Source organism: Perca flavescens, chromosome 5 (genome assembly GCF_004354835.1).
Source record: "Perca flavescens isolate YP-PL-M2 chromosome 5, PFLA_1.0, whole genome shotgun sequence".
NCBI lineage: Eukaryota > Metazoa > Chordata > Actinopteri > Perciformes > Percidae > Perca > Perca flavescens.
In genome coordinates, this window is record NC_041335.1 from 29,834,197 (window position 1) to 29,850,285 (window position 16,089).

A 16,089-nucleotide genomic window follows, 5' to 3' on the forward strand; every position below is an offset into this window, starting at 1 on the left:
AAAGGCGGAAAAGCCCAAAAAATAATAAAAAAAGAACAAACAAACAAAAAAACACCTTTGATATTTTAAAACCAACATTTAAAGCAGCAACTTTTTCCACTGAAAAAAAAAAAAAAATTAATTCAAAACAATTATCATCTGTTTTGAAAAATCTTTTGTTTATTGACTTCTAAATGTTGAGATGCAAGGACAAGCTGCAATGTATGGAAAGCTGTAGAGGACACACTTGTCCCTTTGGATCATCACTTATTAAAACATGTCATAATCTTATTAAGTAACCACTTTTCTTTCTTTTCTGTGCTGCACAATATTGCAAACAATATGGGAAACTTATCTGGTTTAGATGTATTCAAGTATTCAAGTATTATTCTGTGATCAAGAGATTTGACAACTCATACATGTATAATCAAAGATCCAAAAATAACTTTCTTGGCATTGGGAGAAAACCAAATTCTGGCCTTTTTTTTTTTATTTTTATTTTTTTTAATAGAAACATTTGGAGAATCCCTGAAGTAAATCACTGGTACTTCTTGACAAAGGTCAAGTACTCGTTGACGTCATCAGGGGAGCCGGCCACGAAGGGAACCCGCTGGTGGAGCGCTTCGGGCTGAACGTCCAGTATCCTCTGCGTGCCGGTGGTGGCGAGGCCTCCCGCTTGCTCGATGAGGAAAGCGATGGGGTTGCACTCGTACAACAACCGCAGCTTTAGGGAGAACACGCAAAGAAAAACAACAACTTAAACGGGATCAATGTGTTATATTATTTTGCAGTCAAAAGCTTTGTAAGCAGGCTGTAGACGTTTTTTTCTAATACAGTAGTTTTAGAGAAGAGTAGCAGGTTTCAAAAGCAGTCATCAGATGTTATCTAGTCTTTATCCACAGCGTTCCACTTCCGGGATTGCTGCGGTTCCGCTGGATGCATGTCTTTCCAGCCGGATGTCCATTACCTTGCACTTTTGTTGTGTTGGAATGATAAACTCTGGTCGATTTCTGAGGACTATGGTTAACTGCTCCTCAGATCTCTGCAGGGTAAATCCAGACAGCTAGCTAGACTATCTGTCCTATCTGAGTTTTCTGTTGCACGACTAAAACAACTTTTGAACGTTCCACCAAAACCTTCCCGAGGCACCGGGGCTCCGTCCGGCGCTTAGCCCCGCCCAAGGTGATTGTGATTGGTTTAAAGAAATGCCAATAAACCAGAGCACGTTTTTCTTCTCATCCCGAAATGCTGTGAGGGCTAGCCAGACCCTCCTTCGCAGCGCTGTGGAGGAAGGTCTGGCAAAGCGAGACTAGATGTTATCCAACTTCAAAGTAGCATGTTGCTGCTAGGTGAGTACTATTCACTAATCAGCAGTTGTGGAAAAAGTACTCAGACCTTTTACTCAAGTAAAAGTATGACTACTACAGTGTAAAAAGTGTACACTGTACTCTGTTACAAGTAAAAGTGAAAGCATCCAAATATTCGGCAGAATGGCCCATTTCAGAAGCATACGTATATTTTAATTACTTTATATTCTGCTGGATAGCTTAACCTAAAATCATAAACCATCATCGATTTATATTTCATATTAATAATCTGAATCTGCAAAGTAATACATGTAGTGAAGTAAAAAGTACAATATTTGCCTCCAAAATGAAAAAAGAAAAAAAATGAAATAATCAAGTAAGCCATGTACTTAGTTAGTTTCCACTACATCTCAGGGATATCAGCTGGAGAAACTTTCATTATCAGCATCAAGATCTCACCATATCTACACTACAGAAGGAATTAGGACCTACAGTATATGTTGAAAACATGGTAGCAAAGTTCAAACTTAGTTTCACTTCCCAGAAAGGTTAGATTGATATCCGTGTACTGGGCTAAATTTGGCTGAAATGTGAAAGTTTTTAGGATTTCTGGTTACGTTTAACGGTTTCATTTCAGAGTACATGTTTGAAACTGTCATTTAAATGACATGCACTACCTTTTGCACTGCCCTCATTCCCACTATAACAAAGTCTCTCTATTTGCCCTATTACTTCAAACACTCATATTACAGTGAGGTTACACACAGTTTTGTTTGCATATGTATATGTAACATATTATATTCCTAAATATAATTAAGTTTGCCTTTTGTGTTACTTTTTATTTGGTTTGCCTATGTTATTGTTTATATTCTAATTTAAATATTTGAATATCTGTTTATACATTTTCTGTGTGTGTTTTGTTTTGGCGGGGTTGCTTCGACTACATTTCACTGTGCAATTCTGTATCCTTAAATACCGTCCAAATCTAACCATGTTTAAATATAAACTTAAAATCTACCTCTTCACTGCTGAACTTTGTTTTCGGTTGAGGGCACTTGGACTCAGTTGTGTATGTTTTCTTATTGTGTATGTTATTCATGTAATCAAGTTTGTATATTTTTATTCATTTATATTAATGTCTGACCTGGTCACTTGACCCCCCCCCAAAAAGATTTGGGCCACTTTTGCCTGCAGTCTGAACGTAGTCTTTGTCTGTGCCAGTAAGTGTCCCAGCATTTGTTTCTTGTGTTTAGTTCTTTGGTTTTTGACTGTAGTAACAGCCTTGTGTTTGTGTTACCTCTGCCTGATCGTCTGCACGTCTGTCTCCTGTGGAACCTACCTCACTGTGGCAAGTAAAGACTTCGAACTTTTTCCCCTGTGTCCTGAGTCGTGCGTGTGGGTTTATTGCTCTGCTGATACCAGTGAGTGTATTACTGCCACTGTGTTTAAAACGTGCTATATAAATGTACAGCCTTACCTTGCCTATACGTCCGGTATGTAACGCATACATTTAAGGGTCAGTCATTTTAGGACCCGGGTCATTGTGAGACAATGTGTGTACTGTAATGTTTTCAGGAGCTTTGAGGTCAAAGACATCATGTTAAGCAGTTGTAACCACATGCTGTTATTTAAGTCTCTTATTGTTTTATAATTCATGCACATTATTATTGTTAGAGATGTAAATAAAGACAGTCATATTCAGGATAAAAGGATCACAGAGTCCACTGCCTGAAAGAAAATGGGTGAGAGGTTGTTTGTCTTTAATGCGAAGCCTCGAATGTCGCTGAGCTTTATTTATGACAGGACGAGGAAAAACGCTCCAGCCTCAGGTTACAGTCCTGGAACATTCACTCGACTTGAGGGTATGAGTGTCAGTTAAATGCCCAAATCAGTGAGGTGCCAAGAACCAGTGCCTTGTGCTCTGGATGGTTCATAATCAGCGGCAATCTGGACTCAAAGTCTGTACTATTTTTGAGTTGATCGCAGATGACTACATCATTGGACTGCAACACAAAGAAATCTAAAAACTGTAGCTCTGATTGGACCTGGGAAGTGAGTTTCTGGTGTGTTGGTCATTTTTTAAGGTAAATTTCGGTTTTGTAGTTTGTTTGGTTTTTTTCACACGGTGGAAATACAACATTAAATATTTTTAGTCTTTGAAGCCAACTCTGTGAATTCTTTTTTTTTTACACACTTTGTCCTGTACAACGATATATTTTCTAACTGTGTGAGATGGTGGAGAGGATTTTAGTGAGCTAGTAGGAGTTAAAAGTCTAGAAACAGCCATCGTCTGTGACCTCTGCACTCTGTACGTTATTCTGCTGCTAATGTACATTGCGTAGGCCTTGGCAGCGGGGAGACTGGAGACAAATGTTTTATCGTTCTGCACAGAAAGCAGTTTTGTAGAATCAAACTTTTTAAGATGCACCTTGCTGCTGAAAACAGCATGTTTTTAAGCTTTCCAGTAAGGTTTGCATATGAAACGCTATGGGACCGAGATGACTAGAGCCAGTCTATAATTTACTGAGTAGATTTAGTTTGTTGTTTGATATAGTTTGTAAGTAGTATATGATCCTGTGGTCAGTGAAGTCAATCCAAAATGCCTTGCGGTGTTCTGACAGTCTTGGCAGTGGTAACATGGCCTGGTGGAGGTCAGTGCTTACCTTTCCCTTGGGGCTCTTCTCGTTGGCGGGGTACATGAAGATCCCCCCGTAGGCGATGGTGCGGTGAATATCTGAGACCATAGAGCCCACATAACGAGCTCCGTAGGGAGCGCCGCCATCCTGCCGCCAGGAAACAAAGGTACATTTTAAATATAGGTGGAGCTACTTTTAACTTCTTAATCCATAAAAATACATCATAATGTATTAGTTGAATATATTTTGTATTAATAACCTGACCGGGCAAATTAACTAACTTATTAGTTATCAAAGAAAGTGATCTAGTAGTAAAGGAGAAAAAAAAGTACAATATTTGCCTCTGAATTGTAGAAGTATCAAGTAGCTGAATATGGAAATATGTACAGTAAAGTACCTTTTTTTTTTTTTACTTTTCACCACTGTATAGGCACACAGATTATTGTATTTAAAGTGACCCCAAATCTCCCCCCTACAGGCTTGAACGTTTGCTCTTTCACAGAGAAGAGCAGCTTGTATTTATGTCAGTTTCAATGGATTCCAATGCTAACAAGTTTCCATGGTGGAAAAAAATGTCAAACATCCAAAAGAAATTCTCAGACTACTAACACAGCTTAATCAACTCTCTACTGTTCACTCATTTGCTCCATACAGTATATACCTTATATTGTATTCCAAATCTGTGATATCAGTGTCTCCTTGTCAAGCCAGTGTGATAACTGATTATTTAATGGGCTTTTGTCTGAACACTCACTATCTGAAACAAAAATTTTCTTAATCTAGTGATACAAATGGCTTCGGGCTAACTGGGACAGCAGAAAGTATCTAAACCTGGACGTTAGATAAAACTGTCTTGTGTTGTAACCACTTAGATAACTTGCTCTTCATGTGCCTTTGTAATTTCCATTAAAAGCAGTCACCAAAGACTCTTTGAAATGTACAAGAAAAGAGGTCTTGAAAATCAATCAATGGTTAAATCTAAAGCAAAATCTTGAAATTACCTGTTTGGTAACAACAAATGTTCCATCTTAACAAGTTTTTGTAAAAAACAAAAGTACCACGACATGTTAAAAAGAAAAAGTGCTTACACTGCCCTTCATTATTTTTAAATTAGAAATCTCCATGTTGACAAGGCATCACCGAATGTGTAATATGTAGGACATGAGATTGGGTTTTGTTTATGAATGAAAACTGGTTCCTGTTCAGAGTGACTGATAATGCCAGTTGTAACACATTTTGTTGTCCCGTATACTGTAGTTATAATGCAGTAAAAGGGTAATATATATATAAATATATATATATATATAGAGCAGTTATTTGAAATGTTGCAGCTACAGCAGATCTGCTTTGTTCAGCGATCAGCCTGACCTGTCGATGAAAAACTAAACAGTACAAAGGTCAAAGTCCATCTGCAGCAGCAGCAACATACATTATTCCTACCAGAGGAAGGGACTCACTGCGTTAGACAAACCTACAAACACAAGTTTAGGTCTTTCATTATTCAAAGAGGTTCTTCATTTTCTTTAACACAACATTTACTTTAATGCTCAATGCATCTAACTCCACTCTTAAAACAAAAAAACAACTCTTGTAAGTAGAGTGGAGTTGCCCTGAAGCGATCTTCGTGTTCAGACCGGTACATTGTGATACACAGTCATGTGCTTGCTGAGTCATATTCAGCATGAGGTGCGTGCGCGTGTGAGTGTAGTAGTATTTCCCAAAAACAGACGCTCCCATGCATATGCAACACTTTTCAGAAAACACATCACATCCAGCTGGCAACAGTTGAGACTTCATGAAACTTCCTAAAATAAAAAAAGAGAAAATGCCAAAGATGGAGTAGTAAGCAACATTTGCATTCTAGCCTTGTGAGACGAAGTTTAGCTATTTCAACACACCTATTACAGTGAGTAACAGTGTGGTGTACTGCTGCACTGTGCTGCGTCATAATGGCTATGTGAAGGGCAACGTGATGAGTGTTCAACCACTAAATGTTTTTAACTAGTAGAAGATATTAGTAGAAGATGCACTGTGGCACAACTGACATTTTCTGTTATAATCAAATTAGTCTAAAATACTACCATTTCTAGAACACTTCAAGTGTAAAAGGCTCTGAAACAAAAAGTCTTTAAACTATCATGGCACACATAAACTGACACCAAAAGACAGATAACTGCTTATTTACTGAACTTACATTCACAAAAAACGACCCCCTAAACTAATTTGTTTTGTAATGTACTATGAGCTGCATTCGTGTATGCAAGCATCTATAAAAATATGCTAATGTTAGCAATTAAATGAATATCTTTATTACCATAAAAGACAAGGCACAATTTATTTGTATAGCTCCTTTAAACAAGGCAGTATAAAGTGCTTCACAGAAGACATAAAAGGCATTAAAAGAAGAAAGACAAGGCAATATTAAAACACAATACATTAGAATTACAGTTATAGTGCAGTGCAAAATATGAATGAATAATCCTAAATGTAATTAAATAAAAGGCAGAAAACCAAAGTCTTAAGTCCTGATTTAAAAAAGAACGGTTAGAGCAGACCTGAAGTTTTCTGTGATATTTGGTGCATAAAAAACCGAATGCTGCTTCTCCAAAAGAACACTTTCCGACCGATTGTAAGCAAACGCAGCTGCGAGTGACAAATACAAACAGTAATGGATGTTTTGATACTTTTTATTTACTTTATGTGTCATTAACCTGGGTCTGTGTTCTCACTGTTGTGAATTCATATACTACAGGCAGTGCTTAAAAGTTAAAATACAGGTTTTAAGATTGGCTGGGGCTGTATAAATAGTAAATATTTAATACAAGTTAAACATTACAGAGTTTTGAGTCAAATGTTGTGCAACTGTGGTCAAGAAGTAGCCTCAGAGACAGACGTTTAAGCTATTTCATTCATAAAAGTGTGGTACAACAGCGAACCCATCACTGATGGTCAAACAAACTGTGCGGCCGTGTTCGTGACCGTGCTGCTGCAGAAATGCTGAGTGTGCATGTGGGGAGATCAGACTTTCCAGATGACAAGCTGCAGTTTCCTGAGGAACACGATGTTTCCTTCAATAAACTGTGTCGCCATCCTGCAGCTCAGCTGACCGAGCTTCGAACTGTCATGCTCGACTGATCGGTCACGTGTTTGTGGGTCGGGATGGTTACCCTTTGCCCTCTCTGCCTGTGGTACCTGGCTGCACCAAGCATCTTTACTTTAACATTTTAAACTTTGCAGTTTTCAGATTACATTATGTGCTTACATAATTGCAAAAGGGTTCTCGAGTGTTGTAGAAAGAAGTGGCTGATCTTTAATGCAATATCTACACTGCCCATTATCAGCAACCATTCATCCAATGTTCCAAAGGCACATTCTGTTTACTAATCTGATATCATTTTAAAAGGCTAACTGAGAAAACATTGGAGAACCATTTTCAATTATGTAAGCACATAATGTAATCTGAAAACTGCTGCCCTGGTTAAAAAAAAAAAATGCAATTGATCTCAGCTGGTATTCTGTCTATAATGGAGTGGAATGGAAATTTCTAAGTGACCCCAAACTTTTGACCAGTAGTGTATGTATTCTGTAGGCTAATTTGTTCCAACAAATCATTAAACTGCCCTTTGTTAGCTATCATGACCTTCTGCCTTTCTATTTGAATGTGTAATTTTAAGTGTAAAATTACCATTGAATCTGTGTCTATTTGAGCTGCGGCGAACCATACCATCGGCAAACCAGATTCTTACTTGAGTGTTGTTCAAAAGGCAAGTTATTTCACATTACTATTCATTTTCACAATAAAATGAGAGGCAAATTCTTAATTTTAGGCTGAAAAGTAGGTTGGAAAGGACAATTTATTAGAGGGAGGGTGCATAAATAGCTTATCCTCATGAGGTTTAACATCAATTTAATTATTTCTGCTCTCCAATCTGCTAATTCCCTTTAAAAAAATTGTTTTTTTGTGCGTTCAGCCAACCAAAAGTCCTGTAAAGTCATTCTATCAGAGAAAATGCTTCCTCAGGATTCACATGATTAGTGCAAGAGGCCGCTGGTGTATGAAATCCTGCCTCAGGACTGAATATGAGTGTAGCTGTGTGTGTCAGCAAAATCGATGCTTGTTTCTATTATTGCTTCTAATATGGTTCACTATCTCAGATTCAAAACCACAAACACAAAGTAGAACTGATAAATGTCAAAACCTTGGCTCAAGATATGTTTGTTATGTGTACGTTGTTTCATTTTACTCTCACCTCTGGGTACTTCTTGTGCTTGAGGTACTCGTTGATGGAGGGGTGGAAGTACTTGGCGTAGCCCTCATTAAGACTGTAGATCTTCCCCTTCTGCTTGATCTTCACGTTCCTGTCGGTCAGGATGAACTCGCCGATGGCCTGAGGAACAAGAATGTGATGTTAGAACCAATCACGAGACTGGATTTATTGATACAGCACAGTTTATTTCATGACAGAATTTAAATTGAATTCATGAAATTGAATTCATGATTGTTTTAAGGGAAAGAGGTTTAAAAAAACACATTACAGTTTTTTTTGATAGCTTACACACTAAAATTAAAAGTAGTACACTATTAGCAAAACCTTACACTCAAGAAGCAAAACATCAGCCCATATTTGCACAAATATAAGCACATTGTCAACCTCACACTTGTTGCAAAACTCTACACACAGTGATTTGCAAAACACTAAACACACTTAACATACATTACACACAAAAATCTATCATGAAGTCACTTCCTTGCAATACCAAAGCACTGACTGTCAAATTACCGCACCGTCCAACCAATTGGTTCAACACAGTCATCAGGTGTGCAAACACTTGTTTGCCTAATTGTAGACACACCAATCAGGTGTATAAGCACTATAAAAAGCAGCAGGTGAGTTCATCGGTCTTCAAGCACAATGGAAAGAGTCAGAGAAAGAGTAAGACGAGAACGAGGAGGAGGACAAGGAGGAGGAGGAAGGGGAGGAAGAAGAATCAACAGAGGAGGAATCAACAGAGGAAAAGGAAGAGATGGAGGCCATGCTGGAGGTAGAGGTAGAGGTAGAGGTAGAGGTAGCGGTAGCGGTAGAGGAAGAGGAAGAGGAAGACAAGAAGGTGCTCAAAGAGGACCGAATCTGACAAATGAGATCCGCGCAACACTTGTTGACCACGTTGTCAACCATGGCCTGACGCTGAGGGAGGCTGGACTGCGAGTACAGCCAAATGTAAGCAGATACTCAGTGGCAAGTGTGATAAGAACATTTTGACTGGAAAATAGGTATTGTAAAAATATCACCATATCAAACACATCTGCACGGTTTCACTGTATTCTATGCACTATCAGCACTTCTGTTACCTTTTCCTGTGACAATACTGTACTATTGTATACTGTTTTTTTGTCTACATAGGATTGAGGGTCAGGAACGACAAGGGGGAAGGCCTCCTATGTTTACAGAACAGCAAGAGAGGGAGATAGTAAACATGGTTTTGGCCAACAATGCTATAACACTCAATCAGCTCCAAACTAACATTGTCAATGACCACGCCAGTTTCAACGATATCCATAAGATCTCAACATCAACACTGGCATGCATCCTAAAAAAAAAACATATTCAAATGAAGCAAATTTATCGAGTGCCTTTCGAGCGCAATTCCGAAAGGGTGAAACGACTGCGGCATGATTATGCAGAGGTATGTATTCACTTTAGCAGTGTGATCTTGCATACTGTCTCATAATCTTTTACTGTACTGTAATATGTATACTACATCTACACTGAACTACACAATTTTGCCTGACACTGTTTTTCAGAGAGTTTTACGAATGGATGGAGAGGAGATCCAGCATGAGTTTATTTACGTAGATGAGGCTGGGTTCAACCTGACGAGAACACGAAGGAAGAAACATCATTGGCCACAGGGCTATAGTCAATGTCCCAGGGCAACGTGCGGGTAATATCACACTCTGTGCAGCCATTACACAGAATGGGGTCCTCCACCGCCATGCCTATATGGGCCCTTACAACACAGCACTCATACTTACATTCTTGGACCAATGGCACAACATAACAGCAGCAAATCAAATCGATCACATGCAATACATTGTTGTCTGGGACAATGTGTCTTTCCACCGCTCTGCTCTGGTTCAGAACTGGTTTCAGCAACATCCACATTTCACCGTCCTATATCTTCCACCATACTCTCCATTCCTCAACCCTATAGAAGAGTTTTTCTCGGCATGGCGGTGGAAGGTATATGATCTCCGTCTCCAGGCTGAGGTACCCCTCATCCAAGGCATGGAGGAGGCCTGTGACCAGATGGAGGTAGCAGCAATGCAAGGATGGATTCGTCATTCAAGACGTTTCTTTCCAAGGTGTCTTGGTAATGACAACATTGCCTGTGATGTTGATGAAATTCTAGTTTCTTCAGTCTGCAACATTGGTCTTGTGTAGTGTTTGGTGAATTTACATTATATTTGTACTTTGTTGATGGTAGCCTACTCTAATCATAGGGAAGTAGAAGTGCTAAAAGTGTTTAAGGTTTATCACAGAACAGTGTAACTCGTGCAAACAGAGTATAGTAATGTGAAATGTGTGTGTTTCATATGGTAACAAAGTGTGGTTTTTAAACAAAAGTGTATAGTTTTTACAAGAGTGTTTAATTATGCAAAGGATCTGTAGTGTTTTGCTAATTGGGTGTGTGGTTGTGCTAATTGTGTGTAGTGTTTTGAAAACACGGGCCCTGTTTTGAAAATCGTGCTTAAGCAATCCAAAAAAACTGTAATAAAGGTGCCACATCATGCAAAATTATTAATCAGGAAAGCAGCCAACAGATTAGATAAAGAAAAAATAAAACACTCAATATGCTTTTATGGAAAAATCTGAAAAATTGACTAATGTTTCCAGTCTGCAAAATACAAAAATGTATCATAAAATAATAATGTAATATGTAATGTACACCATTATTCTCTTTAGGCCTGAAGATCTAAGGTGGTTGGTGAATTGCACTCAGGATTTCGTAGGTTTCTGGATGCATAACAAAAACAGCAAGATTACTTTTAAACACACATTGAAGCTTTTCATCCTATAATAACTAAAGCTGCATTTCCAAAGGCAAATTCCCAATGATCGGTTGTTGCATCTGAGCCCCAACAAAAGCACAAAAAAAGTCTGGAATCTGGAATCTGGAATAAGATGCAGAATAGATAGATATGGGTAGGTCCTTAGTGCGTGTGAATAAAAGGGCTTTACTGACTTAAGATAATAAGATTTTTAAGATGATAAAAAAGATGAGCTATGACTTACAGTCAGAGATATTGAAAAAGGAAGCAAACTCCAGTGCATACAAAAAAGATGATGTCTTAAATTTGTCCTCTTCCTTTGCCCTTTTTGTACAACATAATACGATTTCTTTCAGGATTTATACAAGGATAGTTAAAGTGGCCCACACTTTATGCCAAATAAAAAGCGTTTTATGTGGTGTTTACAGTCCCCTCCATCCCTGATTGCATTGTGGAGACGTGCAGTATGGAGGAATGATTGACAAGATGTTTTCTCAAATAAAAGCAGCATGACAGTAAACAGTGACAGCAAGAGACACGACGGGAGGAGAGGTAATAATGTTGGCCAGAGAAGAATACTGAAAGAAAATGGCAGTGGACGTCAGATCTCCAATGAAACCTGAAGACATTTAATAGTGAGTGTGAAGTACTTACAGGGTCCAACATGAAGAAGTTGAGGCCGGCGCCGGTGCTGAGGGCCACCAGGGTGGCGCTGCCGTACAGGGTGTATCCTGCACACACAATGTTGTTCCCCTGCTGCAGGGCATCTTTCTCTGTGGGCTCCCCCTCTGATACCTGAACGACCGGAGGGGGAAATAAACCAACAACAAACAAACAAAGAAAACATGAACAGTAGATTTCTGCAGAATTCAGTTCTCCAGATACCACTACACTAAATTCCTAAATCTGCATGCTATTGTACAAACAAGAAATGGTATACCCAAGTTTAAGTTGTTCTTTAAGTTGTATTTCACAATAAAAAATGTTTACGTATATTTACAACTTATTCCAAATGGCAAAGAAAACAGGAAAAGGAAAAAAAAGACCAATAAAGTAATATTTTTTATATTTAATCAAACCCAAATGTCAGCATGCATGTTTTTGTATTCCACGGTAAGGCTCAAACTGAGACGACAGTACGTCTACATTTGTACATTTCTTGTGTCTAAGGTTTTTCTACTTGCTAAGCCACTAAAACAGACACTGCAACTGCTTAAATGTCTCCCTCTGCATGCAGTTTAGCAAGCATAAACCTGGATTGGCTGGACAGCAGTTCCCCCTTGTGTCTGCAGAGTCGTACTGCACTACATAGCTGTGGAAGTATTTACATTGAATCTCCTAAATTAATATAACTTTACTACTACTACTTTAGAACTACTTCTGACACTCACATTTTCATGTTTCATGAAATGTGATGAATGCAGTTATGTCATACTTTTTGCAGAATTATACTAAAGTAAAAATGCATAAAATGTAATCAGTCATTCTTTATAAAAATAAATACAGTGAGAGGGGTGAATAATAACAATGAGCCATAATCAAACATTTGAAACAGTTCGACAAAGGAGTGGAAGCGCTGCTGGGTCTTTCTTGTATTGTATTCACTTACAGGTGTTTTTTTTATTTTTATATTCCAGGTGCACAGTAATACATGCTTTATCTAATAATTTCTTATGTCTGGAATGGGCCTAATGAACTTTAACCATATGTTGCATAATTTTAAAAAGAGGACTTTTTAAAACTTTTTTACTTAACAATGGTAAATATGAACCCTTTGTGATATCAGAATATTCTCTTCAGTGCCCGCATGGTTTGTGTATCACCACAGAGATCAGACTCACCCGTTTGTAAATGGCAAATATGGTGCCGATAGAAGCCAAGCAGTCGATGTTACTGGAGCCGTCCAGAGGATCAAAACAGACCACATACTTTCCCTGTGAGAACAGAAAATATCATCATTTAGAATAAAAAAAACTCAATTTTTTTTTTTTTTTCAGATTACTTTTTGGGCAGTTGTAGGCCTTCATTTGATAGGACAGTTTAGTCATGAAAGGGGAGAGAGAGGGGAAACGAAATGCAGCAAATTGCCGCAGGTCGGAATTGAACCCGCAGCCGCTGTGATGAGGACTGAGCATCTGTACATGGGGCGCACACTCTACCAGGTAAACTAAGCAGGTGCCCCAAAAAAAAAAAACACACACATTTAAACAGTTTTCTTTATAAGAGACTGTCCCCAAATGTATTTATTTTTAAATTGAAAATAGGTAATTTTGTAAGTTGTCAGTTGTAGCTGTAGATCTGATATTAATTCACAAGTCTCCTTTGTTAGTCAGTTCTGAACAATGTATAGGCCGTCTAATTCAACAGCAGCCAGGAGTTTTATTCAATATGCAATACTCATTCAGCAGATATAAGAGGACAGTGTAGTCATACGTCAGAGCGGCACTCAGGATTAATCTAGTTTATCCGTAATCCTGCAGGGTTGTTGCCCTCTTCAGCAGACGTCTCGTGTTCAACACTCACCCTCTTATCTTTGGGAGTGACGATGAGCTCCTTGTTCTCCTCCGACACCATGCAGCAGGTGCTGTAGGAGGCCTGCAGCATGTTGATGACCATTTCGTTAGACAGCACGTCCAGCTTCTTCACATCGTCCCCCGTCACGTTCACAGAGCCCGCCAAGCCCTGCCTGTGTGGATCAATCAACCAGCAGCCAAACTTTAGTGGTGGAAAGTAACTAAGTACATTCATTCAAGTACTATACTTAAAGTACAAATTCAAGGTACTTGTACTTGGGTATTTCCATTTTATGCAACTTTATACTTCTACCCCACTACATCTCAGAGGCAAATATTGTACTTTTTACTCCACTTTTGTCTAACAGCTTTAGTTACTTAACAGATTCGTTTTTTTAATACTCTTCCTGTCCAGGGAAAACAATCCAGATTTGATGCTTTGAATTTGAATGTTTGTGATAAACTAACGGATGAAGTGTTCCTTTATGTGTTAATAAGCTTACTTCTTAAGCTAAATAAAGTCTTTAAAAACCCACTTGGATCAGCTGGAAAATGCATCATCACAAAGCTGAAAACAATGTTAATTTAATGGGTCACAGGGCCACGCTTGAATGTCAAAGCTTGTATGCAACTTATAAGGCAGTGCTGCTAAAAAGACACTTAAACCAGTAAAAAATCTACCCTTTTTAGTTTTTTCAGATTCTCCAGAACACTGCTTCTCTCCAATGTTAATTTCATTAGCAAAGAAGTAGTTATTGTGTCACTTTTTTAACAAATCTAAATTGTTGTGCAATCACAATTTTATCTCCTGCAAGAAAAGACATTGAAAAAGCTGCACAATCTTTGAATCACTTCCAGATTAGAGTGTTGAAATACACCTACAGCATACAAAGCTCACTGTCTTTGCTTACAGTACAGCAGCGTGACTTTTACAGCATACAAAACAATCATATCAGCACTTTCTGGCTCGGTCACTCCACTGCTTCTGTGGTCGAATGTTAAAAAACTGGACAACTTCTAAATCCTCAACGAACACAGCCTCAGCCCTTGAATCATTCTGTGGGAGTGAAGCAAAATGTCAAACAGCCGTCTTTAGCAAGACTGAATTCCTGCCAGCTGTTCTGCAGCCGACCGTGACCTCTGACCTCTCCAGAGGGATGCAAGCAACACGAGTCTTACAAAGGTCAATAAGGTATCATCACATTATTATTTAAATGTTTAATGTTTTTAAATTCTTTGTTTAATCATAAATATATATCACAGTCAGTAATGTAGTGGTGCATATATATATATATATATATATATATATATATATATATCAATGGTTCCCAATAAGCCTATTCCAGTACCTCAGTACTTACAAGTGGACCAGGCCTGCCTTTCGCACAGCACAAGAAATGGCTTTGATGGCGGTCAGCATGGCGTTAATGAGCTGGGTCAGCTCACCGGTCGCTCCCTTTGCCTGGCGGCCGGTCTCGATGACAAACCGGGTCAGGGTCCATACGTCAGTGTCAAATGCCGACTGGTCCGACATGCTGGTTTCTGGTCCTTCTGTTCCTCCTGGTGGGCAGCAGCAGATCAGGCGAAGGACGAGCAGCGAGTGAGCGACCTCATTACCAGCCACGTCCTTTTCATACCCGGAGCCATGAAGGCAAGCCAAGGGGAGCTATTTGTGATTGCAGCCGAGTGGAATCGTGTGTGTGTGTGTGTGTGTGCATTTGGAGATGGGTGAGGGGGTGTCAGGTGTCGGCTGTAGAGACTGGCACAGTTTAATCCTGCAAGACAAGCCACCCAAAAAAACTTGCAACATGTTAGACAATAGTAACTCAAAAAACTTGGGTAACACAAGAGCTCTTAGGTAAATTCTCAGTATCCACAATTGTTGGCAAATTAACCTGACAGTTTGGTGCTGTGACATAAGAGGAAAAACTGTCTATATATTCAAGTTCATGCGGTGAACAATGATTAATTACATTTTCTTAGGTTAAGACATCCTGCAATGTTTTTATAACAACTACATGTTGATGCTTTAAATGAGTTGCACACTCACCACTGAGTGGCCATGTGCATATAACCCTGTAATCTATGTATTCAATATGCTTTATCGCACCTACAACTACCTTAGTTTGAAGGGAGTTTTGACTCCGTATGTTATGTTTCTGAGATACACAACGCTTTAGTGAAAGACTGAGAGGGAGAAAGAGATGGCAGTTTAATATCAAGAGAGTAGAAGCAGGCTCAGTCTTTAGAGTGAGCTTTAAATGTCATTAGGGCTCTGTGAGCTTCCACTGACCTTTAGCTTAAAGGTTGACTCCTCTGGATAAAGTATCTCTTAACTTTTGTTCACAGTATATCTTCCAACTTCTACATTTCTAAAAACGCAATGAGTTTATTTTTAAGTCGTCTAACTTAACTTAACTTTTCAAGTATTTGCTTATTCTACTCATATATGTAGAAGGTTGCATGCTTCTTGGAATACTTAAAAAAAACTTGCATTTCTAACCTTTTCTTTTTTACTTTATTGTAGTACTTTTCTTAATATCAAGTGCAACAAGCATTACATCCTTTATCGTACTACATTTTTTTCCCCATGTTAACATTCA

General features: G+C 38.7%; 1 protein-coding gene across 1 annotated transcript; it reads right to left on the bottom strand.

The window, feature by feature from the left end:
* Positions 1-139: 139 nt before the first annotated feature.
* Positions 140-15,134, bottom strand: fbp2 (fructose-1,6-bisphosphatase 2). The gene is made up of 7 exons (XM_028577360.1): positions 14,848-15,134; positions 13,497-13,659; positions 12,815-12,907; positions 11,628-11,768; positions 8,173-8,310; positions 3,950-4,069; positions 140-703 (listed from the first exon to the last, which is right to left on the bottom strand). Exons 1-7 carry the CDS (start codon positions 15,018-15,020, stop codon positions 518-520), a joined length of 1,014 nt encoding a protein of 337 aa, XP_028433161.1. The 5' UTR covers positions 15,021-15,134; the 3' UTR covers positions 140-517.
* Between the last annotated feature and the right edge of the window lie 955 nt (positions 15,135-16,089).